Source organism: Plectropomus leopardus, chromosome 23, assembly GCF_008729295.1.
Source record: "Plectropomus leopardus isolate mb chromosome 23, YSFRI_Pleo_2.0, whole genome shotgun sequence".
Classification (NCBI taxonomy): domain Eukaryota; kingdom Metazoa; phylum Chordata; class Actinopteri; order Perciformes; family Serranidae; genus Plectropomus; species Plectropomus leopardus.
In genome coordinates, this window is record NC_056485.1 from 11,047,764 (window position 1) to 11,075,156 (window position 27,393).

At 39.0% G+C, this 27,393-nt stretch overlaps 1 protein-coding gene across 5 annotated transcripts in view; it reads right to left on the bottom strand.

Annotated features, from left to right (window-relative positions):
• LOC121961885 (multiple PDZ domain protein) overlaps positions 1 to 27,393 on the bottom strand; it is a 53,597-nt gene that overhangs the window by 19,097 nt on the left and 7,107 nt on the right. For 3 of the 5 annotated variants that reach the window (XM_042511973.1, XM_042511974.1, XM_042511971.1), the window contains exons 4-27: positions 25,857 to 26,015; positions 25,347 to 25,486; positions 24,597 to 24,810; positions 24,039 to 24,161; positions 23,556 to 23,753; positions 22,805 to 22,907; positions 21,446 to 21,534; positions 20,416 to 20,650; positions 18,541 to 18,627; positions 18,110 to 18,189; positions 17,714 to 17,860; positions 16,630 to 16,800; positions 15,334 to 15,531; positions 14,771 to 14,980; positions 12,898 to 13,056; positions 12,441 to 12,593; positions 9,687 to 10,016; positions 9,183 to 9,294; positions 7,382 to 7,580; positions 6,364 to 6,405; positions 4,974 to 5,081; positions 4,366 to 4,446; positions 3,937 to 4,114; positions 3,583 to 3,693 (exon numbers count right to left, since the gene is read on the bottom strand). In XM_042511973.1, the coding sequence (XP_042367907.1) occupies positions 3,583 to 3,693; positions 3,937 to 4,114; positions 4,366 to 4,446; positions 4,974 to 5,081; positions 6,364 to 6,405; positions 7,382 to 7,580; positions 9,183 to 9,294; positions 9,687 to 10,016; positions 12,441 to 12,593; positions 12,898 to 13,056; positions 14,771 to 14,980; positions 15,334 to 15,531; positions 16,630 to 16,800; positions 17,714 to 17,860; positions 18,110 to 18,189; positions 18,541 to 18,627; positions 20,416 to 20,650; positions 21,446 to 21,534; positions 22,805 to 22,907; positions 23,556 to 23,753; positions 24,039 to 24,161; positions 24,597 to 24,810; positions 25,347 to 25,486; positions 25,857 to 26,015 (3,627 nt within the window). The remainder of the gene's footprint in view (positions 1 to 3,582; positions 3,694 to 3,936; positions 4,115 to 4,365; positions 4,447 to 4,973; positions 5,082 to 6,363; positions 6,406 to 7,381; positions 7,581 to 9,182; positions 9,295 to 9,686; positions 10,017 to 12,440; positions 12,594 to 12,897; positions 13,057 to 14,770; positions 14,981 to 15,333; positions 15,532 to 16,629; positions 16,801 to 17,713; positions 17,861 to 18,109; positions 18,190 to 18,540; positions 18,628 to 20,415; positions 20,651 to 21,445; positions 21,535 to 22,804; positions 22,908 to 23,555; positions 23,754 to 24,038; positions 24,162 to 24,596; positions 24,811 to 25,346; positions 25,487 to 25,856; positions 26,016 to 27,393) is intronic. The other 2 variants (XM_042511975.1, XM_042511972.1) reach the window with 2 other exon arrangements.

Consider the following 27,393-nt stretch of genomic DNA (forward strand, 5'->3'; position numbering starts at 1 on the left):
ATGTGTTCGGCTATGGCTATCGCCGGTTCAGAAACCTAAAAGAATTGAAGGAAATTTTTTCCAACATTCTTTTATTGAACATATTGAACATTTAACTAAACAAAAAACCCACCAATAAAAATATTATCATTATATCTTTAAGTTTTCAACTTTCTTCTGTTTAAACTCACAAAAAAAACCCTGAGTGCAATATGGCAGTCTTTGATGTGATTACTGCGCCAAAGTTGACATTGCAATGACGGTAAACAAAATGACAAATTGTGCAGCCCTAGTTTTAATACAACTCATGGCTATCTTGACATTGAAATGCCCTTTAGTGGTAGGCCTGCAGGCAGACTGAAACCACATCATTTTTAAAATTTAAACCAAAACTCCACACAAACACAGGAAGGCTTTCTTTCATTGCCTTCTTCACTTATGTCATGCAGTTCACTGTTAACATATTTTCAATAAGTCAAAGGGGTCAAAAGAAAGATACACCAATACACAAGCAGACAGACACAGGGTAGCTTTCTAACCTTAGGGAGGGCAGGTGCTAAGTAGGTTTGATTAGTGCAGCGAAGGCTCCACTCGCGGTGGCTATTTAGCTGCGGAAAAGGCAGGGGCGGCCTCTAAAAGCAACACACAGGACCAACAAGCTGACAACATGACAAATATTTAATGTGATGGCTGAGCCTTTCTGACAGAATTGAATCGGAGGCCATCCAGGAGAAAAAAATAAAAGAGGAGTGTGTGGAGGACAGAGGCACCTCGGGTTTTATTTAAATGAGTAACCATTAAAGCAAGCGGCTTCCTTGAGGACAGCAATTCCTCTACATCAAAAAAAAAAATCAGAGCAAAGTCTCTTTCTCTGAAATACTTGAACAAAATGTTTCAAAGATTCCTCCAGGCTAGCTTGAGATTATTCACTGCTTACAAGAGAAGGATTTGAAACTTAAAGGGAGACAGCATGGATATGCTATTATACTCTTTAGGTGGACCCCAGTGGCTGCATTTAAAAACGGCATTACTGACCTGCCTACAGCACTTAGAGGGATCATCCAATCAAGATAATATTTTTTCTATTCAGTCTGTTTTTATGAATTTGAGTGTAACTGCAACTCAGAATCAATGACTATTGAAAAGATGTGTTTTTCTTACATTTGTTTGGCAGCAGCAGCATATTTTAACAGCTGTCTAGTAGGCTTGGCCAGTATGTAATATTTCCGAAACTTCATACTTTTCTGAAATTTCACCAGGGTACACAGTATTTGACAATTTAAGTGTGCAGAACTATCACATTGTCTTTTTACCTCAACTGCCTGGTCCAGACAGAGACTGGAGACTGAGCTTTGGCGGTGCATGCTGTGCACTACATACAGTGAGTTAAAAAGAAAGAGGAGTACCTGTACCTGGTATTGAAAAACATGCCTTCGGGATTTCTGAATACCCTGGTATACTGTAATACTGTGATACCACCGAAGCCTACCATCTAGCCACACATGTACAAATTATTTATTATTATTTATTTATATAGCTTTTCTGTTGTTTACTTGATGAGTTCCTTTCTAAACAATGGTGATGAAATTTCAGTAACCCCTCCCCATCGTAAAATTGCATTAAAAAATCTAGTCTGCATGTGCATTGAATGTCAGCAATGCACACCTTCACCACAGAGAGCTTTAAACATACTTGCAATTGCCAGTGACAAAAATGATCTGACCATTTCCTTACCCTTTTGATTAAAACTATCATTGAGGGTCATGTCATTGTTACACTTAAATTACAGAGTGAAAACAGAAAAGGATATCTGGCTATTAAAATAACCCCCCGTTCTTTTTCTCCTGGAGAGAACCTCCGATTCTGATTCGTCTTCATTTCCATCAATACACACATTATGTGTATAACAAAGTCAAAGATGCCGTTAAAAAGAAAGACTCAGCTAACAGTCTGAGAGACAGGAAGAAAGAAGAAGAGGCAGGGGGAGATAATGCAACAAAGATTAACTGTGATGGATAGCTGATGCAACAGAAATGAGAGACACAAAAAGTAAGAGACAGATTACCTGACATGTGCGCTGTGGCATGCATGTGAAAGAGGTGGTGTGTTTCTCTACAGCAGGCGGTGGAGCTGGGTTATATATTGACTCAGGCTGAGAAAGCAGTGCGGAGGAACATAGATGCAGGTTTGAGGCAACTCATAATGTAATAACAGGGGTTAAAAATTAAGTATGAACTCTGAATATTAGGTATTGACTTCTTAAAAGGAATTATTCAACATTTTGGGAGGCTTTGATAAGATGCCACTCTCGTACCTGTGTGCTTAAAGTTAAGCTAACTCAACAGCAAGTAGGTGTTATTTTAACTTAGCATAACTTGGAAACCACTATAGTTAGCCTGGCTCTAACATGTAAATTAGCTAGCTTTAGAGGTGCTTGACGGCCAGTTTTGCCTCCAGACTATAAGTTAGCTGTTTACCTTTTTCTATCAAGCAGACACATAGCAGCATTAGCATTAATTTGTTGGTGCCACTCTTCTTTTAGCTCTTTTTTTTGGTGTTTTCTCACCTCTGAGGAAAGTATCTGGCTGATAAGTTAAGATAATAGTGACAAAAATCTCATTGTTTTAATAATTTTTTAACATGCCACTATACAGTGTCAATATCAAGTCAAAAATATTGTGATATTTGATTTTCTCTGTATCACCCAGCCCTGTCCATGCGCTTGTGTATCGCAACTTTAAGCTTTGTGACACGGTATCGATTTTTAAAAATACTATTTATTTAAATCAGTAATTTACATGCAAAGATTTGTGGCAGTAGTTAATTTTGTGTTGTGTTTAAATGCCCAACCGTTAGTTAGATAGTATTGTTGTAATCTATCTTTAGCTATTTGACTAAAATAAGAACTAAAAGTTTTAAATATGTGCTTTTTTACATTATATCACAATATACTGAATCGCAGCCCCTGTGTCGTGATAGGAGACGTATCATCAGATTCTTGCTAACACACAGCCCTAATTGTAGGTGTTTAAAGATATTTCTAGCTGAGTGTGATTCTCCATTAACATGAATTATTGCCCACCTCCGTATCTTTGCTCTTTACATTACATTATGAGTTGCTCGAAGGCTTAATAAGAACCCAGAATGATAAGGAAAGCATGTGGGAATATCTAATAGATGACAATGCAAGTGATTGACTATGAGAGATCTGACACTGGAGCCAAACCAGTTGCAGCCCCAGCAGGAAACTACTTAGTCATGCTTTAGAAGCCTGAGGGCACTTTCAAACAACAAACGAGGTTGTTGATAAGGTGACTTTAAATGAGTGTCACAGTTAGAGGTTAACACTTGCTAATATATTTAATATGCCACACAGCATTTGTTGTTGCTCTCATAAAAGATTCAAAATGGCTTTCTTTCAACAATCAAAAGCAAACCGAGGTTGTAAAAGAGGTTGTTTATTGTGCATTTTAGTTTTTGAAAGTGCCCTAAATGGTCTGTGCAGTTGAACTTTTACGTGAGGTGGAAATTGAAAAGGAAATGTGACCTTTCGTTTATGAGGTATTTACTACCAATTGTTCAGACTCTATTATGCGGACTTACCCTGGGCCTGTGGATTATACTCTGGACCAAAAAGGAGACAGGGTTGCCTGCCCTGCGTATGGCCTCCACTGCCTCCTCGTGACTAGCATCTCTTAGATCTACTCCATCCACCTGACAAACAAAAAATATTTTAGGGAAAACACTCTGTCAGACTGTCAGGTACACACAATTTCTACTCCTAAGGTTTTTTCTCTTGGAATTTAAAGCTCTTCTCAGGGTTTTTTGCTCTCTCAAATTACTGTGCCTTTATAAAATGACACCAGATTAATTCATTAGTACGAAAAACAAGTCTTCTGATTAGTTTCAAACTAAAAAAAAAAAAAAAAAAAAGAATGGTCTGAAATGTTCCTTTACCTCTACGATTCTGTCTCCAGGTTTCAGGGTCCCGTTCTGTCCAGCAGGACTGTCCTCCAGGATGTGCTTGATAAAAATGCCCCTCATCACCTCTCCATTGCTCAGCCGGCTGCCCATCCCTCGGCCCCCAACGATACTGATTCCCAAGGACTTGCCTGGCGCCCGGAAGAGCTCCACTCTGAGGAAGGTACCAATATCAGCATTTTTCACTTCAAAGCTCTGACTCTGGTACTGCTTTGATGCTGTACCTTTTAGTGTATGCTGGACAGAAAATACGATTTTTATCTCAGACGTTTCCTTTTTCCTAAGTTTCACTGTGTCGGTGCTTCAAGCTTGTGCCATCATTCTGTCATATAGTTCTCCAAACCACATCCGTCATGGACATGTTCACAAAATTAGATTAGAAGCATAGATGAAGTGTTTACTTACTTTCTTGGTTGGTTCCAGTTGCTGTAAGAGGCACTCTCCTCTCCCTCTCCATCTTCCCGTTCAGGGAGGTTAGGAATATCTCTAGATAGACAAAAGTGGAAGTAAAGAGTTTGATCAAATCAAAAAGCAAAACAAAAATAAACTTAAATTTACAATTATTATGGTTAATTAAATCTCTAAGGCCAAAAAACAAACAACAGACCTTGTTACATAACATGACTTAAAGGTACCCTGTGGAGTTTTTGACCACTAGTAGTGCTATTGAGCGTTGTTTTTACGAGTAGGTTCCTGTTTTGTTTTATCCATGCTATACCACTGATTGGCAGTTGGTGGCAGTATCACACAAAGAAGCGTAGCAGTGCAGCCACAAAGGCAGGGAAAATAAGACTGCTGACTAGCAAATGTCCATGTAAAATGGTTTTGAAGTATTTTTTGAGGAGGAAAAATACATTCCACATGTTTGTCAGAGGTCATGGATACACACAATATGTTCTGATGAGAAATGCTGAATGTAAACTTATGTGGTTTGTTTACATGTCATCAGTATTTATCTGTTTACAAGTGTAATGACATTCCAGACGTTACTGGGGTAAAGAATAAGGACATACTTTGGATCTGGAACTGGAACTGGAGCAGTTTCAGAGAAGACATCATCTTTATCCTGCTCTAGGCTAGTCTTGTACTCCTCCAGATACTCTGCTGGAACATATGTAATGCTGAAAACATACACACACACACAAGCACAGCAATGAGTTCAAAACATTTCTTAAAGCAAACAACTTAAAGCAAGCAGCATCTCCCTTTTTTGAGACACTCCATTTCCCTCTTTAGTGGCAATTATGGCCCTCTTCATTGTGAACTCACAGGGCAATTTCACTGAAAAATAGCAAACTGGCATTCAAGTGCAAACAGGTACAACAGCACTAAAACCCCTTTTCACTGAACAAAAGAGCTTCAGCTTATTTACATTCAGAAACTCCCACAAATACACCCGTAAGCACAAGAGTAACATTCAACTGTCTGTTTCTCAAATGCATTCTTCCTATCACTAGCCCAAGGTGAGATGCAATGAATTCTGTGTAAGCCTTGACATCTGACTGTTCAAAACAGATGTTTACCTTCATAAATGTCTGAGCAAATCAAGTCTTCTATCACCTACTGTGTGATAAACGTGACAAAATTTGAAGGGCGTAATCATCATTAATTCATGAGCAGGTTACTAATTCATGCTAAGAAATGAACCAAAAGCTGTCTGACAAAATTTGACACCCACTTAAAGTCCCATTTCCAAACAATTCAGAGTGAAGCTGATTCTGAAGGGCACATTAACACATTTAAGTGAAGCTGACAGATCTCCAACAGATGGGTTGATTTGGTTTTTAAACACGACGGCATGCAGACAGAGAGGGAAATGAATCCGAGTGAAATAATGAAATGGATGAGTCAATTCTGGACACAGCATGCAGAGAGAGACATGGCAGAGCTTCAATACCGGTGGTTAATGTGAAAACAGTGAGTTAAAAAAAAAAGAGTTATAAATGGTGCAAAAGAAAATATACAGGTAATAACTGAACATGTTAGTCATAAAATTAAAAGAAAAAAAGTTAGGTAGCAGGTTAAGTAAGTGACGCAGTCAATCAGGATTTATCCAGATATAATTTAGAGTATATTGTTTATTTAAAGTTTATTTCTTGCCACAAGACATATTTTAAATAAATGTTGGTTAATACACAGTGCAGTGTCACAGCATAATTAAAATGTGTAATCACAGAATCAGAATTATATTTAAAACAGCTTTTTCACAGATTATGCTATTTTTTGTTGTCATTTTTTCGACATGGCACTAAATGGAACTGACGATCTAATTCAGTGTCTGGATAAAGCGCTTAACAGACTGCAGTGAAGCCCAACAGCAGATAGAGAGAACGAGAGAACGGGACACCAAAGATGGCGGCCTCTTGCCGAAACACCACCGGCGTGGAAGTTAGTCATACTCACACATAAAATGGGCACAGATCGTCCTCAGGTGCACAAGCAGATCTAGAATGTGAAAAGTTGGGCTTTTATGCACCGGAGCTGACAAACTGCCAAGTTTAGTTCAGCAAGCAGAACTTGTGAAACACCACACCCAGTTTTCATGTGGAACAGTATCTCAGTTAATGCAACATATGACATTTGCAGGGATAACAAAATCCAGAGAATTTACGCATTTTGCTTTCAGAATTACTTACGTAGCAGCTTAAACATCATCCAGCTCATAGTAACAATGATCCAAGTAAAAATATTTAAGTCTTAATAATTAAACACACAGTGAATACATCAACTTGTATTGTTTGTAAGGTCTGCATTTAATCCTGAAGTAACTGAAGTTGGACCTTAAGGTACACCTCGGAAAAATACAAGGTAGCTCTGCTAGTTTCTGTAGTTACACCGAAAAAACACTGAATATCTCACCAGCATTAATTTTTCAATAGCAAAGAACAATTTCACAAGACCTTGGTACCAACACCCCCGTGCTTCTTCACTACCAACAGAATTAAGTTTGCAATACAGAGAATTGAAAACTCAGGCACTACACGTTGGCAAAGAATTCTTAATAGGTTTTTCTCTAATTTGTAATTGCAAATGCATACTGGTCTTTAGTGTAATCGAAAATTGCACCTTGCAAGGTTGTTTAACTACAGCATGTGAAGAGGAAAATGTGCAATTTACTGTGAATCAGAAAAATATCAGATCAGCATAGTTGAGGGATAATTGACAATCAGAATGATAAGGTTCATTTTAGATATTTCCCGAAATGAATCACAATGTATCTATGTTGTACTGTTCTACTACTCATTTAGGCAAAAATGGTTGTAAAGGACATGTTTTCCACAGTATTGGAAAAAAACATCAAGGTATTGTTTTGTGTGTTATGCCAGGATGATACCTATCAATACAATAATCTATTTTCCTTGCAGATTTTTTAACAAAATGTGCGCACTTTGGCCACTTCCATCTAATTACAGTCTCTTACCCCAGGTCTGGTCCAATGAGCGAGTGTCGTCTAAGCATGGCTCGAGCCTGAGCGTTGGTCAGGTTGGCTGTGGGCTCTCCGTTGATTGCCAGAATGAGATCGCCAACACCCAGACGTCCATCACGGCTAATGGATCCACCGTGGATTATACTGCGGATCAGCATGCCCAAACCATCTTTCTTGGCGCTCACAGTCATCCCTTTGAGGTAGATTATAAGAAACTGTTATACACTCAGTTCTGATTTTGTTTTGAATTAATAACAAAAAAAAACCTAACATTTCAGAGCAATCACTGATAACTTAAACTCCTCAAGTTAGGATCAAAACCTCAATGCAAACAGTAAACACTTTCAGGACTACCTCAATTATTATTGAAGAGTTTTGGTATAGTAGAGCTGTTAAGTTTGATAATAATAATTTCTACGTAACCTCTTCCACTCTGTGGGGGCTGTGGCAGAAACAGGCAGAGTTTTAAAGCTGATAACTTCAGGAATACACTGGTACCAACCACATCGTGCTAGCTTTTTGGGAAGGGGCTAAATAATGCTCAACGGTTAGAAAAACTGGTATGGCCATTTTCACAAGGGCACCTTGACCTTTCATTTTAAGATATCTAAATGACAATGGGTTCTATGGGTGCCCTATGTCTCCTTTTTACAGAGATGCCTACTTTATGCTCGTCCCATGCAGTTTTGAGCAAACCATGCAGTTTTTTGCATGCAATACAAATGAGTTACTTTTAACTATTGTATTTGATTTTTTCTGCATAATAGGGTCCATAAACAGTCTTGGAATTGCTTGAACTACATATGAATGGAAAGCTATGACTCTTGTGGATTCAGTGATCCTAGTTTTCTTCAAGTTTGAATATGTTTGCCATCATGGTAGCCTTTTCTTTGCAGTGAGACAATTTTTCTTGACACAGACTTGATTATAAAATGACCTATAGTGACCTCTAGACTAATCACAGGCTAATGAAACTTTACAACTACAAACTAGAGACCTGGTGTGGTGAAGATACTAGCTTGACAGTAAGGGTTTTCTTAGCAGTTTCAAACCACTGAAAGATGCAGATGTCTCCAAATTTCAAAAGTTTGAGATACCAAATCAAAAAAAAAAATTCAGTGGTGGATTCAGTTCTGACACAAGAAAACTAAATCATATCCTAGCATATTATCCTAGAAACTGTCACAGTATTCACAAATTTGGTTCTCAGTCTATTCTTAATCGAGTAACATAAGAATATTTGGAGACCAGGCTATCTAAAATGTTTCAGACCTTCTTATAGCACAGTGTACAGGGATTCTTATACAAATATCATAAAAATAACATCAGTATTTTCTATGTAGGGGTGGATTTTGGTTTTGAACTTTGTGTGGTAAAAAGATTAAAAATACAAAACCCAAATGTATTATGTAGAAAATTTAGAATTCAACATGAAATAGGAACCTTCTAAGGCTAGTGAAAAGCAAAATGAGGTGCTGTTTTCAATGGGGCACTGAGGATTATAAACAGTGTCTTCATAACACCTATTTGTTTTAGAAGCTAAAACTTAGTATTCTCTGAGCCAGTAGCAGCCCCATGGGTAGGTTTTGAAATGCTAATAACCTGTATAGCAGTGAATTTACCCTTTCAGTCTGGAAAGCAGCCAAAAATCGTCTTTATCATTTTGCCTCAAATTTGGCATTCATAAACAAAGATGCCACAAAAGTTAAAGGCCAATACACCTTTCAGTCCCGCAACCTCATTTATACTTCTGTGAATAAAGACAAAATAAATAAAAGAACAAATAAACACAAACCCAGGCTGGAATTGCCCTTGACAACTGTGATAGTCCTTTCAAAGTTGCTCCCCGAGGTCAGTGTTTCCTTGTCACCGTCTTCTGCTGATTCATTCACACCAGCCTCCTTATCCTTGAGGGTGATAATTCAACAGTTATTCATGAAAGTTAATGAAAATATTAGCCCAGATTCCAAACAAAGCAGAGGTCCCTTGAGAAAAGGAAAGTGCAGCCAATTCGCCATGCAAATGAAATGAAAACAAATAAGTTTAGAACTTTCTATTGATTAAAGAATTTCACGTTTGACTGTGGGGAGGTTAGATGTTACCTTCAGAAATTATATTCAACAGAAGATCAAGGACAATTATTTTGCTGTTTTTACAATGCACCTGGACATAACTGTGACGTTCACAGCATACGAAATGTTCACACTCATTCATTTTTCAAACAGAATTATCATTGCTCATCTTTTTCTTTAGCTTATTAAATCCTTCAAATTTGTGGTTTGTAATTACATTGTTTTACCTTCATCAAAATCTTTATATCTCCAATATCTCCAAAAGACATGGGTGGCTCCCTCTGATAGTGAAGAGACTCCGCAGGTTCATCGGGGACAGACGATCTGGTCCCTGTTTCAGCAAAGGGGCTGTATGAGTGTAAGCCCTCTGCTGGCTCCTCATTGGCAGAGTGCTGTGCCAGGAACTGATCAGAACTGCTCAGTATGTCATTAAAGGTCGGGACGTGACCTCTCAAACTCGGAGGAGTGAAAGAGGCAGACTCTCGAGTGTTGTCTGCAAGGCCGGACGGTGTTGCGAAGCAGGGATGCTCATCCAACAAGTCCAGGCGGGCTGTCAGCTAGGGTAAAACAAAGCATAGCAGCTGAATGAACGTTCCACTCTGATAGGTAGACAATTGCCCAACAGGGGGAATTCATCTCACTCAGTCGCCATCCTGCCCTCCTTGTAATGAGCCATAGAAAAGCCATCAGTGGCCAATAGAGAGCAGCAGAAATTACTGGTGATCTTGAGCTTGCCGTGCACAAAATGTAGTTTTATTGTAACAGCATTTAAGACTTTATTAGAAGCAGACTGAGTGGTGATGAATCTCAGCAAGCTTTCCCCTTTGGGAGCCAGAAGACAAGTATAAAATATGTGAAAATATGCAAATTCTTTATACAAGTGGGGCTAAAAAAGCAGACAAGAGAAGCAGAGTAGAACAAGAAATAGGAGGTTTCATTTTAATAAGGTAGTACTATAAATTTGGTGTGAACTGGGCTGTGACAATTACAGGTTTAAGTATTCCTATACTGCAATTAGGACAATAAAAAAGACATTTACAGGGAACAGTGAAGCATTTGTAGTTTCTGGTGTAATTTGTATGTTTTAAGCCAAAAAGTGAAGAATCACAGTACTATAGTAGCACAGTATATGGTATGTCTATAATAAAATTACACAATTAACTAGAATTACCTCCTTGCAATTTTATACCTCAGAGAGGTATTTAAAGTTTATAATCATGTCTGTGAAAACATTGATGCCTTTAAACACACCCCTGGCAGCACAGAGGATCTATACAATCACACATTTTCATCAGTTTCATCAATTCAGTATCTGACTAACTGTTTCCCCCTTTGGTCCAGAGTTATGATGTTGTGTAATGGCCAGATCACCATGACCTTTGAACACATAATTCTAATAAGTTGATCCTTGACTCAAAGTGGACCTTGGTGCCAAATTTGCATAAATTCCCTCATGGTGATCTTGAGATATCACATTCACGAGAATACGACAGAAGAGGGCACAATGACCTTTACTTTTGGCCTATGACTACTAGTTTCTAAACAGTTAATTGTTGAGTCCAAGTGAGCGCTCTGCCAAATTAAAAGAAAATTTTCCCAAGGCATTCTTAAGGCTATTGCCGGTATGCACCATAAAGAGTGCATAACATTACTATATGTAATAAATAATTTTATGGCATGCAGAGATTATCAAAAGGGATGTGATACAAATCAAAGACATTTTTTTGCAAATTTCTAAGTGCAGAATCAGACAGATTCCTGAACAATCCCATAGCATCTCTAAAACTTAATCACATACAAAAATTAAGGCATGATCATAAAAACAATTCAAACATCAAAGTTTATCTGTCACATCGAAGCGTACTTAAATAAAGCCTAAGATGCCATGAAATATGGATTTTTTTAAAAATCACTTTTCAAATGAATCTATTTCATAGCAAAAAATGCCATTATTATTGGAGTGGTTTGGTCTGTTAAATTCATCTAATGGGTTGCACTATTTTAAAATGGCTACTGTCTTTATTAGGATGGGTAAAGGGAACACCAGAGAGCCTTAAAAAAAAGACAAAAAGACAAATATTTTTTTCTCTGATCTTGAACAGAACAGCCAATGCATGAGCACATGAATGACTCTCCTCAAAGCTAGACACCAGAAAAGCAAGTAGCACGACTGTAATCTATCAATGCACTCATGAGGAAAAGAGCTGTCACTGCTTTATTGACAGTGGCTTGGAGGCTGACTTTGTGGACTCACTCATTTGATCTTTAACACCCAGTTGACTTTTATAGGTATGGGCCAGAAAGAAGAAAAGCATTGATATTCCTCAAAAATATCTCCTTACTGTCAGCAAGTCTGAAAAAAAGAGCTGGTCCACCATTTACTGTCACTGAAGTCTGTGTGAGATTTATCAACCAACTTGTTGCCTCTCTCAAGGCTTTAGGGAAAGAACTGTTCATGATCACAAGAAGACTGAGCTGTCTGACCTCATACAAAAATTTAAGTCTGTTTTTTTTTTTTTTTTTAAATCCCCCACTGATATAAAATGCCCTATGTTGTCCTGGCACAAGTCTGTCCCTTTCGGCTACCCTATTATAGAATAAATGTCTTCAGAAGGCCCTACAAATAAGGTCAGCTTTGACCTTTGGAGGAATAGTTTGTCGGTCCCTTGCTCTTCTTTGTTTGTTTTTCTTATAATTTAATTTCCATTTGGGGAGTTGCTGCTCTTGGGCACCCACAGCAACAAAAACACCAACACAGTAAGTAATGTTACTGCCTTAACAAAGAAAAACATTTCTCATGACATTTTGGCTCTCGATAGCAAAAGACAAGGAATAATGACTACATGCTGTATAGCTCATTGTAACAAAGGGCAGTTGCTGTTGCAGTAATATTTAATGAAATATGGGAATAATTTCAAGTTGTGTTTTTGGTTTCAGTTGTGGATTTCTTCTGCTGTCTGAAAAAAAAGCCGGCTGCTTACCTTGGGCGTAGATGAGTGCAGGTAATCCAGGTCTGCGCTACAGCTGCTACCATGAAGAGCGATCATGGATGCCTGGAAAGCGTCGTCCTCTATCCCAGAGTAAGTGTGATCTAATGCCTTTTCATCGGACAGGTCTGCTTCGCTGGTGTCGATCTGTGATAATAAACACAAGTAGTGTAACTAACTGGGATGAACAGGCCTTTATTTTTGAGCAATTTGGTAAACTATCCAATCACAGAACTTGTAACTACAAAAATAACAATGCAAAATAACATTGCATCCCTTAACTAATGAGTTAGTTTTTACACAAGCTAACCTTATGCATGATTACAAACAAGCAATCAGACCTCTTGGTAAAGTTAGGTAAAATCAAATACCACATGTTAAGTACAATCTCTTTCATTTTCAGGATGTTCTGATTGATTTTTTTTTCTTTTTTTTTCCAAAACTAACTAACCAATGCAGGCTCTGCTCGGTAAACGATGCCCTCAGCCAGTCCTTCTTCCTCTCCTTCTTCAACCAAAATACTGTTGAAGTCAAATGAATGGATGGTGGATGATGGAGTAATTTCCTGCTCACCATATGGGTGTGGAGAGTGGGAATATCCACATATTCCCTAGGAAAGTGGAGAAATTCTTTCAGTGTCTCCAACTTCATATATTTTTAAAAATGATTTTAATGTGACCAAATGAAGTATGAATAAATTAGTATACAATGAAAAAGAGATGATAGAAAAAGGGTTCTCACACAAACTTTCAGACAAAATTTCCAAACTTTTCAAGGACCCCGAATTTATTTTCTTGCCAAGCTCGCCTGGCTTTTTTTAACATATCAGAATTAAAATCTATCTCAACATAACTTCAGCAAGTGGGCACACATGAAGGGAGAGATAGAAATTTGGAAAGTGGGGAAAAATGAGTAAATGTACATGATGGAAAACAAAACACTGTCTCACATCGGCGCATGTTAGAGTTACATTTCATCAACAGTTAGGGTTGGAATCACCAGAGGCCACTGACGATACTTAGTTTTTGATACAATATCATTGTAAATTTAAATGTTTTACGATATGCTGAGTACCGCAATAACATATAGTGTGATATATTGCGATTTATTTCTTTTTTCAACACAAATTAAGAAAAAAAATTCCAACATCTGTTTTTCTCTAAAGGATTGATTTAAGTATCATAGTGGGCTACTAAGAGTTTAACTGGTAATTGCAACATTAATAATTTCTATAATCATTTATTAATACTATACTGTAAAAATTGCCTTTATGTTACTTTAGGAAGGTTATCCCCAGAATATTACTGTAACAGATTCATCACACACAACACAACACACACACAAACAAATGTGAATTTTAAATTCCATAACTTTTCCAGGATTTCCATGACTGTGGGAACCCTGTAGAAATAACTGAAATTTATTTATACATCAATTATAGAGTAAAATATTGATTTGGTGCACACGCTTCCAAGCTGATTATTTGCTCAAAATGTCATATTCATTACTCTTTGAATTCATTCTTGGCAGAAAAACTCTAGAACATTTCATATGTATTCTTGAGTAATAGCTCTTGATATTGATTTTGTGTATCACACAGTCTAGACAAGTATCAGAAAACAGAGGAGGCATACTGGAGGATTACACTTGTCAAACTCAATTTTGAGAGACAATGCTACAAAATACCCCTCAGAAGTACATTCCACGTCCTGCAGGAGAGTTGGATAACTCCACAGAGGCTTCCTACAGCTCTGTAATCCAGCTAACCTTGGCAGCCCACAGGTCTCACTGTGTAATCCAATGGCAGTTTCAATACAAGAGAAATGCAGCTCTAAAGCTGAAGGAATGCGAGCGGTTTTGCAGAGAGAGACATCCCATACAAAAAGAGTACAGGTGCCTGGAGCGATGAGCATGCCGTTGGACAGAACCAATATTTTGACAGGTGCCCCAGTGTGTTTAAATGTACAAGAGGGCCTGTGATCTCAGAAAATTCAATAACATAATATATGAAACAAAGGGCGCAGAGCATTTTAGGCTGGTCGCCTGTGAATGAACAGTGGGTGAAATGCTAAACCGCGCAGCCACCTTCCGCTTGTTCTCCTGCATGAAATATTCAAGCCCTCGTAAACTGAACCCTTATGACTGGGTACTAAGTTACTTAATATATACACAGCCTGACTCACAACCCGCACTGATAAATCTCTGACATGTAAAAATATGGATACTCTTGTCCCCTTATCTGCCAACGTACAAGTTATAATTCACTCTCAAATTGTAGACAGGTTTAAAGTGAAGAAAAAATAAAGACTTATTTTAATGCTTACAGGCAGCGGTTTGGCTACTCCTATTTGGACCTTGCCGAGGTTGGCTCCCTTCAGGGCCTGGACAGCATCTTCCAGGCTGGCATTCTCCAGGTTGGTGGCGTTAACATACATGAGTCGGTCTCCTGGCAACAGCCTGCCATCTTGTTCGGCCACACCGCTGGGAACCAGAGAGCGAATCACGATCACCGTCTTGGCGGGGTCCAGTGGGTCCTGTGACGGAGCCGGTCCAGTGAAGTTCAGTGAGATCAACAGGTAATCTAAGATAGCCTTACACTTGCATGGAGATTAATGTATCTGGTTTGCATTATACATGATGCTTTTTTTCTGTGGAAATACTATAATGACTGTCTAAAGATGCACTAAAATGTAGACGAAAAAAAACCAGTACTCCAAAATATCAAAAAGTATTGCTTTTGTGGCAAAAGCAACTAAATGCTCCGTAAGTTTATGATAAAAGCAATTCAGAAACATCTATACTAGTACAGATGTTGGTGTGAAATAAGAATTTCAATAACAAATCCATTTTTTTAATGAAACCTACAAATCCCAGAAAGATTTCCCACCTGGTAGTCCAGTATGCTGAATCCCAATCCCCCTTCTCCCTTTTCAAGCTCGATATTCTGGATCGCCAACTCCCACATGGCCAAAGGAGATCCTGTCGCCTCCTCTGTCACATTATCCTGTGTCACTGTCGCTGTCGCTGCTGCTGCGTTTACCTCTGAGTCTTCAGCAGCCAGTGTGCTGCTCAGGTCTATTTGTTTCTGCAGAGGAAAAGCCCAAAATCTCTATGAGGCAGCATACCTTCCTCACTTTACTCCCAACCCAAAGGCTGCTACCCTCTGGTTGTGTTCCTGGCTCAGGTTTCTGGCAGTAGATAAAAGGGAAACATCTTTGGGATGCTAGGGCCTTAGTACATTATCACAGATAAAGCTGGAGAGATGAAAACCCCTTCCCCCCAAAGGGAAGCTGCTTTTGATGTCTCATATCTCTAGCAAATGTTGTTGGCTGCTGCTGAGGTATTACTAGAATTGGTCTTAATAAACTTTCAGCCTCCCCTGCTTACTGCTAAGTCTTAATCCATCATGGTTGACAATGTGGAAAGCCAATGGAGCAATTGACAGCTCGGGCTAAGCTAATAACGCTTGATGGGTTTTAAAGGAGGGGGAGGACTTTAGGAGTATTGCTTTCCAATCATATTCCTTTTGCTCATATGCAGAAGCAGGGGAAGCATTTTTCATGATACATTACTGCATGTTGAGGTGATGCAGGAAGTGTCCCACTCTACTTATATGCATCATCTGCTGCAAAAGCTTGCATGTTTTTAGCCTTGTGCAAAAGGCAAAGATTTACTCACTCTCATAAGGTTTTTACTCTTAACACTTTGTAACCTGAGCAAATTTGTTTGATTTTCCTGAAAAATTACCTGAAAATAAAGTAAAAAACTAAAACAAACAAGAAAATAAGCCAAAAAGTGCCAAGAATTAAAAAAAAATACAAATGTTTATTTTTTTTTATGTAACTTGATTTTAAATATATAATTATATGATTAGAATTTAGCTTTCTGGACATTTTTTCCTAGTTTTTGATTATGTTTTTAAAAATAATTTTCAGGTCATTTTCTGCATCACCCTTTACTACTTTCTTGTATTTTTCCGGACATTTCTTACCAAGTTAGTCATTGCCTTTTCTACCATGTTTTTGAAAGAAATTAAACCAATTTGCTCAGGGTCCAAGGAGTTAAACATAATAGTTGACACATTCTTTGTAATGATGATTTACAAAAATTGTAAAAGGTACTTTAAAAAAAAACAACAAAATCAGAGTAAATATGTTATAGTTCAGCAGAGCAAACGCAATACCTTCAGTTTAGATGATGTGGACAACGTCTCTGGTTCAGGTTGGTCAGCATCCATGTCAGTCTGCAGGTGAGGGGCGGGCCTACAGCACGTCATGTATACGCAAAGTGGAAGCTCCTTCAATATTCTGACTACTTCCTTGTGGGTTTCACCAATCAGAGATATGCCATTGACCTAAGAAAGGACAGATTAGTATAACTCCAGCAAAAGCAAGAGAATAAGTTTGTTCTTGCAAATGTGTTAGCAAATTGTTGTCTGTTTACACATCTAGCAGACACAGAGTAACTTTGGAATTCATATGGAGTTATATCTCTGTCCAAATGAGAAATTTAAAGCCTTATATCCACCGAGCAGTTCAGTTCAGGTTGTCACACATCGTAACAGTTATTTTTACGTTTCCATTGGCAAAAATTGTCGATGGTACAAGACAACCACCTTTCCTACCATTGCGTCCTTTCATCATCCCTCTGTTAAATTACCTAGCACACTGACCCGATACTAAAAGCTGGAGCTATAAACACTGCAGTCCATTGATCGGACCAGAAAGAATCAACACTCTTGATCTTAAAAGACTCAATCCACAAACCTGCTATTTTTAAATACCCCATCAATTGTGACAGAGAATATAAACTCTACAGCCTGTTCTTTTTTTGGATGATGACTGAGGTGCAGACGTCCCTTTGTATCATCCACAAAGAGCAATTGCGGTGAGAGCTGGATGGAGCAGTAATTAGGCTATAACTATATGGTAACAATCCCGCCTACATTCAAGAGTACTCTCTGCAGAGGAAATGCAAAACATATCAGGGGTTTAGGTACATGTCTGTATGAGTCACATACCTGTTCTAAGGGTACTATACTTAAAGTTTTTGGTAGAAACGCAGCTTAAGTCTCTTTAGCCGTGGTATGTGTATATGTAGTATATCCGAAAAGAAATGTTTGTTGCTGTCCCATAAACACATAAGTTTTAAGTACATGGAAACAGTTGAGCCTCTGTAAGGTTTAATAGCAACAATGGCAAATGCAACCTGGAAAGGTCTACACTGTTGTTAATTAAATCCTTTTTTTAATTTAAGGGACAACGCACCTCAAGCAGTTCATCGCCACTGAAAAGCTTTCCACAGCGACCGACAGGTCCCTCGGGAAGAACAGAGCGAATGTAATGATGCCCACTGTTGGCTTCCAGACTGATGCCCAGGCCACTGCTCTCACTAAACTTCTCCACCTGAGCCACCTGTTATGGTACCAAAACATCACACCTCAGTTAACATATGAAACATTTTGTTATTATCAGGGATTATTACTTGAATATAAATGTATTCATGACTCCATTGCCTTTATTAGATAACTAATGACATTTTTCCTTTTTAAGATACCGGTTTTGAACTGTTAACCATTACGAAGCAATTGCAAAGGGACCAAGTCCTGGTAAGTATAATTTGATGCATGAAAGAAAGGAATTCACTTTGAAAGAGAAACTTACCACAACTTCATTAGTTGGACCCAGAATCTCTTGCCATTTCTTCATTAGTTCCTCCTCTTCAAAGGCTGTTAGCCTTATCCCTTGAAAAAGACAATACAAAATTCTTGTATTAATATACAAAACAACGTAAAAGGCAAATTTGTGATAAACCATTCACAGTCAGCAAAGCAGGATTCATTTCTAACCATTTGCAAAGTATTAATGTTGTCTTCAAGATCAGACCCACCAAAAACAAACAAAACAAAACTTATCAGCGCTTATTCAAATATTTAAAACCTCCCCACTGTCTGAGAAACTACTACCAACACCCATCTCTTTCCTCACTGTGTGTTTTGCTAGTCAGTGTCTTCCTGACAACAGTGACCCTTATCTGTCAGATGTGTGCCCAGTATCTCTGCTGGTGTACTTAAGGAAGAATCCCAGCCTCCTACCATGTTTGTCTTCTGTTAGCTGATCCGTGGCTGGGCTGACATCAGATCCTTCACTCTTTGTCTGGAGCGCCTTTTCATCTGTGGTGACTGTAAACACACAATGAGGAGTGAGACGGACGGAAGCAGGCAGCGGCACAGACGCATGACAGTATAGGTAGACAGCCATCGGAAAAAGTTGTCTACTTTCCACTAAGCAGAAAGAAAGACAAATATGGAACAGTGCCGAATTTATATGAAATAGGGCCATTTTAGTTGATACTCTGCTACTCTATTGTTCCAGAATAATTGAGCATTTCCTATCCCATGTTCTTATTTGTCCAAAATAGGATATAACATACTTGCCCTTGCTGATGTTATACATAATGACAGACTCTAAACATTCCAGGACTTGAAATATCTGTTTAATGATCCTAGTACTTTTTTTACAACTTAATGCCACTGTTTATGTCTTTGGAGTTCCACAGGGCACTGAGGTAGTCACCCATGAAATTACTACCCCTGCACTCGGGCAAGCCATAGTCTGAACTGTACATCAGCACCTTCTAAGTGCTAACATAAAACTAAGAACAGCTAGTCTGATATGTGAAAGGGAGTTCTGCCGCATTAACACTGACTTGATAACAATTTAAGTGAGTAGTTAAATTTCTTTGAACTTTGAACATCAAACCTATGATCTCATACCAAGTAAGTTAGCTAAAATTGACGCTTACCCCCTCAAATTATTCTGTGTGTTAACAATGGAGCTCTCGGGACATAATCTTGTAATTATGTAATACAAGGATGCACCGATGTGGTTCTGACCATTATGTGTAGTACTCAAAAGTGCAAACCCCAGTAATTATTTTTTTTATTTCTAACAGGTTTAACAGCAGCCAAGAAAATCCTGGCTTTGTTTGTCTTTCAATCGATAGCTGCTAGTTTTTCTGCAGGTTTTTTGAGCTAGCACTTCCTGTTGCCAGATCGAATCACTTTCAAGCTCCATCAGTCACTACTGACTACTGACTTATTCAAGTTGCTTTTCTTGCTTCTGTGCTAGCCTAGAGGTCCTGTCAGTACAGCAGGGGTCAAGAACTGTTCTGTATACTCTCTATCTTGTATCTTGTAAAAGGTAATTTAAAAATATGAAAGAATATTATGGGTACAGGCACATACATGCATACCTCAGCTTTAACTTAGTTGTCTAAGATGTGAAGATGCTCTGTCAAATGTTGGGCATCATATGCTGATTTATTACTGGATGTATTTCAGGATTTGAATAACGTGATGGAAAGCTTTGTGTTCCCTCTTTAGAAATTTAAGTCAGCCAAGCCACTGCACTGTTTTAATCGATGAGAATGGTTGGACCTCACAGAAATTGTTTTACAAAGTGTCTTTCCCATGTCAGAGAAAATGCTGGAGCCATCTTGGCCTCTGTCAGTGAGTATTAATAATGAGTGCATTTCTCCCTCTTATTAGGAAAAGAAGGCCAGTAACGTGGGCGTACTCGTTCTATTGCTATTATTAGGAGGAGCAGGCAAAAAGTAAGCCTTTTTTCTTTATTAGGAACTGTGAAAAATGTTTACTTAAAGCAGAGTAACGACACCTGCTACATATTCAATAGAGGGACACCTTTCTCATTAATAAATCAAAATGGTGACATCAATTTGGACTGCATTTGAGTATAACTCAGGTCAATATTTTTCATACAGACAGTTCTGTTTCCGTATTTTTAACTAAAAGTGACTGAAATTTCCATTTGGAGTCACTCGTTACTGCATCATCCTGTCTTAGCCACATTTACACATCAAATGACACCTTTTTTTGACAGGACGATGACTAACAAGGAATGTGTTTTTGTCTGTCCTCATTAAATTTCTCTCACTTCATCCCTCCTACCTTGAGCAGCCTCCTCAGCCTTCTTCCTCTCCTGCTCCAGCTCCATCATGACAATGGTGGTAGTGGGGATGGTGGTGGAAGGGGGCAGGATGGTGACACTGGGGGCCACAGCAGGGGGGATTTCGTCAGGCCTGAAGCCCCGCCGAATCAGCTTAAGGTGGACTGTCTGGCCCGTGTGTCTGAGCACCTCCACTGCCTGCTGATTGGTGTATCCCTGGATGTTGACGCCGTCGACCTGCAGAGGGCAATCATTTGTGAGCCCGTGGATTAAACAAGGGGCCAGAGCAGCTTGTGCTGACACTGTGAGTGTGCTGAATCGCCATCTATATTCTCATTTGATAGAGGTGAAACTGAAATAACATTAATCAAAAATGATTATGAACATCACCATGGGTATTCCCATCTATTTTAACCATTCACTTTATTCATTTAGATCATTTAAGACAAGTAAACACTGCATACGTTTAAAGAATTCACAGTCAATTAAGTGTTTTACTAAGTTCCTGAGTTGGTTCCCAAAGCATATTATCATTTATGCTTAGGAACAAAACTCAATCAAGCGTGCGCACACACACACACACACACACACACACACACACACACCACACACACACACACACACACACACACACACACACACACACACACACACACACACACAACACACCAATACACCAGGAGCAATGGGTTTTTGAGAACTGTAGAGAACACAAGGCATCATTAACTCATGTTTGAAATCATGCAAGAAAGACAGTTTAACTCCATTGTTAATGTCCTGTAGTTATGCATTCAAAAAAAATCTTAATTGCTCAGTGTGCTAATTCAAGACACTTCACAGTCATAAGAAAAAACATGTTATGAACTATCAGTTAATTGTGAATTATTCATAATGCATCTCATGATTACCCTCCATTGACTAAATGCGATCACTATAATAGATAGTATTTAACATCCACTGCATATTTTACCTTGTGCCATTGAAGACAGAGGAAGTAGTAACAGCTACAAAGAGCATAATTGGGGTACTTACAGCTATTATCTGATCTCCAACATGAATACGGCCATCTTGATCTACGGCACTGTCTTTTGTTATGCTCTTAACAAAAATGCCAGAGGGCTCTGAGGAGTGAGAACAGGTACAAAAAAATTAGAGAGATGGGGAACATAGTCATGAATCATGGCACTAAACGAGACCAGAGAAGAGCAAACAGATGTTTCAGTTTGATGTTAAGAGTCAGGGTTAGTGAGACTGTTTCAATATTACATAAGTCATAAACAATGATGTGATGAACCCAGCGCACTTTTGTTAACCTTGAAAGATAAAGACTCTTACACCAAGGCCATTTAATATTCAAATCAGTGCATAAACCAGCCTCTAATAAAAGGCTGTCTGTGGTCTGTCCCATTTTACTGTAGCTTACTGCCACATTTTTAGGCAAATAAAAAAGATATCTAAAAGTTGATTATTTCAGACAATTTCAAGGCTGTGGAAAAATGTAAAAGCACTGACATTGACACCACCTTATTTTTTGGGGGGAGTTAACATATTAGCAAACAACTGTCACAGGCAGACACAAAGCAACAATAGCATTCATTTGATGTGTTTCTGTCCACCCATTGAATGCAATTCACCCTTGTGCTGCGTTCACATGGAATCAGGCAAACAGCAGATGTCAGACAAACAACACCCTCTGGACAGAATGGCTGGACAGCAAAACGAAACATGCAAGATGATATGCTGATGTTATATTTGTGTCTATTGTTTTATGTAATTATTCTAGTAGTGTCCAGTAAAAGTCAAAATTGCCAATGTTTTCATCTTGTGTGAGAGTTATGTAACATACGGTTATAAATACTGTCGTGGAGGATGACAAAAAGTTAAAATATTTTAACTTTGGAAGTCAGTGCCATCTCCCTTACCGTCAGCTGTATTTTATGCCAAACTCACCTAATTTTACTGTCCTTCTGTCGCCCACTCAATGAATATCAAGTTTGCTGTCTACCATCTGCGTGAGTCCATCTCATCGCAGCATTAGTTGTGTTTTTCCGCTCTCTTTTGCTGCTAAATGCTCCAAGCTAAATTTGTCTGCCCACCATTTGGTGTCGAACAGGTAACACACAGTGGTTTTAGTAGAGCTTTTTTGCTGAAATGAGCTGCCAGGGCTTGATAAGAGCAGAGTTCACAATGAGCTAAAAGATACTGAAGAACTACCGGGTTCAACACTACAATCTGCCCCCTTCCTTATTATACATCCCATTGTTTATAGACTAGAAAAATATTAATAACTTCAGCTTAAATGTGTATTTAGTAAAGCGCTGATGTAAATAAACATCAGTATGACACTTTATTTAGTCATCCGTTTTGAAAAGGCAATGTGCCATTTCTCACCTGAATTTTTATCTCCGACATAACCTGCAATAGTGATCCCCAGTCCCTGTGTGTTCTTAGTAAGGCTCACATCAAATGCTTCATCCTCCTCTTCCTCATAGCCCTGTGAAAAGATAAATGGGAATGACAAATAAACTGCACAAAAGTGAAGTATGATTCATTTGACAACGGAAGAAAAGCAGGTCATGTCACTTCAGTCATCTGACATCACCACGGGCACCAAAATACATCTTTCAACTTAACAGTGAGCACTTTAAACCTAGTAGCCATAAAAACGCTACTGTGTACAATCAAAAGAACATGATGTCATTGGTGTAGTGAGTCACTGTATTTCATTCATGTTTAAATAGGGCTGAGTGTTGAGAATAGCCATGAAATTGCTGTTTTTTTTAAGTGCTGTGTTTAAGAAAGTAAAGCAATGTTTGCTCTCCAAAGTGTGAATCACAGGTGATGTAACGCGCTATTTTGTTTAAATCCATTTATTCAGAGCTGTCAAGAGTAAGAAAGGATAAAAACTGAAAATGAGAGACCTGAACTTTAACTCTTAACTGTTTTTGATTGTAGTGTGTAAGTCTATATGTCAGATATGGTAATCAATCATCTGCTTGATCACTGGTTAAAGAGAACATGCTGTACTAGAGTGATATGCCAGTTTTTGAAATCTATTTGAGTGTGTCACATTCCCATATTGTAAGAATTTGTATGAAATGCCTGCCATATTTTGGGTTCAGAGACAAACAGTCCTTCTCACCTGTTCACTGACAGTGGGGAGCACCACAGGCATGACAGCAGAGAGAGAGGGATTCTCGTCCACAGGACCACGGGTAACCACCAGCTTCACCCTGTTGCCACACTGCCTGAGGACCTGCGCCACCTGTTCGCTGCCCATGCCGTGCAGGTCAGTGTCTCCTATTCTCAGGATATGGTCCCCGCTGCGCAGGCGGCCATCCTGCCATAGAAATAGTATGTTTTCTCGCTTAGTCTGTGTAGCTTCAGTAGAAATCAAACTCATAATGACACTATCAGTACCAAACAAAAGATAAGAGTGACAGTTAATTATGTGCTTGCTTACAATTCTCATTATACCTAACTGACAAGAGTCATCTCTCTAGAATACTAAAAGTGTCATAAAATACTAAAAAATTGCCTTAGACACTGAAAAACAACGATTACCAGCGCCAAACTTTCCAAAGGCAAAGTCTCAAAGAAAGTAGAAATGCATTAGAGCAATCACCTGATCAGCTATGCCTCCAGGAAGGATGGTTTTGACAATGACTCCAGTGGTCTTTCCTCCCACAATACCAAATCCAAGGCCAGTGCCATCATTGACCAGCTCAATTGTCTCCACGTGCTGCCACTAGTAAAAGAGGAGAAACAATGAAGCTAATAAATGTACATCTCAACCAAAAGAGTTTTATCTATCTATAACAATCAGATATTTTAAAATATTTTGGTTGAATATTGCAGGTGGAATAACTTCTGATCAGTAGTTGTAGCAAAGCTTTATTTTTCTAAAAACAAACAGGCATGCATGTTCGCTATGTGTCTGCTGTAGTCACGTTTTACTGCAGGAGCTTCTTTTATGCTCATTTATGTCTTTGCACATCTATGTGATTGTGTCATATGTGTGTTGAACTCTGTGTGTAGTTTTTTGTGTGTCTCAACACGGAAATCTTGTCAGATCGTGTACCTAGTCCGCGTTCTTGCAGAGATCTGTTTGCACATTTCTCAAAAGGAACAAGTGGGTGTGCAAGTGTTCAATCATGACATTAGTGTGAGAATGTGTCTGTACCGCGCTGGAGTTGGCAGACAGTGTACTGGCAGCAGAGGGCGTGCGGGAAACTGCAGGACTGGCCAGCTGAGGTATTGGTCCTCTCGCCACGGTGAGCTGCACCCTCTCCGCAGCACTCTGCAGGATGCTTATAGCCTGCTGGTGGGTCACTGTCTGGTCCAGCGGTTGGCCATTGATGGCTAAGATCTGGTCAGCCTCTCTGAGCTTTCCATCACTGTTGATAAAAGAAGCATGTTGAGAGGGAGAGACAAACATAGTTTGGTAAATGGTGTCAGAGCCTCTGAGATTCTGACTGAATGTGCCTGTGATCTAGTAATTATTCTCATCTGTTTCCGCATTTCACATTGAGAGGATACTCATTGTAACTTGTTTGTTTGTACATTTTTTACAGTTGTAAAAATGTAGTTATGTTCCTATTTGAGTAACGTTTTTATAAGTGAGCTTTGAGATGTTTTGAAGGCATGAAAAGTGCAGTTTTAGTTTGAGGAAAACATTTGAATGCCACAGTCTAAGCAAAAAAAAAGAATTCGAAACTTGTTGTAAAACCTTTCATTTCTGGTAAATCGGCCAATTTGTAAGATTCCCGAAATTTCCCAGATGTCCCCAGAAAAGTCCCTGACTGTCTGAAATAGACTTCGCTAATTCCTTTTGTTCTTTTTCATCAGCCAAACGTTGAAAAACTGTCTGGAATGTTGACTTTATTGTGATAAGATTGAAATCAGTCTCTGAATGAATGATGTTCTTACATACCAGTCAGCCACACTTCCTGGTTGAATTTCCTGTATAAAGATGCCGAGCTCTCCGCGGTTCTCGCTCTTTAGGCCCACCACGCTGAAACCGAGGCCTCCTGACACTGGCTTCTGCAGGTCCACGTGCGTCACAAAGCGCCCCTGAGTCATACACACACACACACACACACACACAAACACACATACACATATGCAGTGTATACAATTTGCCCCCATACTGAGTCTACATAGCATCAAAGCCGCAGGCAGCCTTTAGAAGTCTATTTGAAGTGCCTCAAGAGGAAAGAACATAGGGTGCAGCCTGTGGATCTTGTCTTTGACTATCTTTGGATATTTGATTTGAGATAAGAAGAAAAGCTATTAAAGGTAATCTACCTGTTCACAGATGAGGTGCTGATTTTTGTGCATGTATTAAAATAACTAAAAAATAGCTCTTTTTTATATTGACTTTAAACTCAAATACAGTGTACAAGCAGCACAATGATTGCTTTGACTTTACAGTTGACTATACCTGCGCCATAGTTTGAATAACGTGTTCAAACTCTTCAGATGATGTCTTGCCATTGAGTGTAGTGGCTGATATTTCTGCATAGGAAACATGGCCACCATTGGGCTTGACTGCTGTTACCGGATCGCCAAGGTCGCTCCCACGTGACGCTGGGACACTCCCCTGAAAAAAATAAAGAAAAAGACATGTAGTTAGGGATGTTTTAAACTGCTGCACTGATATAATATTCTGATATGCATTTTCAACTAAAACATAAATGTGTTGTTGTCTGCGGCTACATAACAGCTTTCAATTTCTGCAAAATGTTCCTGCAGAGAGCAGCAATTACTGGCGATAATCCAACGAAAGATAATTAAAAGTTCAAACAAAAAACATCATGACTCATTCCTACTGTGGAGGTAAACATTTAGCAAGTTTAATTTTAGACACGAAAACCCTGAAGTCTGAGTGTCTGAAACCACTGGGATGCCAGACAGTTTGTTATCCTACCATGATTAGCTGGATCTATGGCAGCCTAATCCTTCAGGGTATAATGGCTCTTAGCTGATGTTCCAGCAATGACTAGGCTCCAAATACAATATTTCTATCATGGTGGGGGAAAAGCATCACTGGCCATCTGGATGCCTTAATATGCTCGGGTTTTAATTACTGCAATGACTTTACTTGTGTGACAGATGAATTACATGAACGAGACAACTACATAAAACAGTGTTTTTCCAATTTCATTAGCCAAAGGGCATAATGTTTATGACCATCTGAAATGGATTCAAAAGGACGGACATAATACAAAGCGATAATTTCATAAACACTCCATTTGGCATATGGCATTGCCAAGCTAAAGCTGTCCTTGTGAACTTGTTCATTTGCATTTTGGGAAGTTAACTGCACAACTTTCAGTCTTCAGAAAACATGTACTGTAAATTATGCCTCCTTTAAATACAGTCCCAGATTAGTCCTGAGAAACAAAACTCCATTGGACAGGACACATTAGTGCTGCACACTGCAAACAAAAACCCTATGGGCCAGGCTAACTTAGCGTAGCATGCTGCTAAGTTGCTGTCCTCATGCATGAGCTTTGTTAGCTGGGGCCTGGCTAAGAGGATTAAAGTTCCAGTTTGGTTCTTGCACATTTAAGAAATTGTTTCTGCCCCACTTCACACAGTGGCCTCTTTCCCATTGGAGAGTAGGGCCTTGTCGCCATAGCGACATGGACTGTGCATGGCCTAACTAGCAGAGCCAGAAGACGGACAGTGTGTGTTTATGTGTCTGGCTCTTGTCTCACAACAAAACACAAAACGCACCCTCTCTTCAAATTGGTTCTGCTTAAGGGGGCCAAACAAGTGCAGTTGGGTTTGGAAGCTCTATAAAAAACACACACTGACTTGTTGCAGATTCTCAAACACGTCTCTTTACCGTTTTTACAGCGTGGAATGGGTCCATTTTAAGATCTGAAGGGAATTTATGATGAATGGCTGCTTGATAAATTTTGCTTAGTAAAACAAACACACGCATCAGCACACACACACACACACACACACAC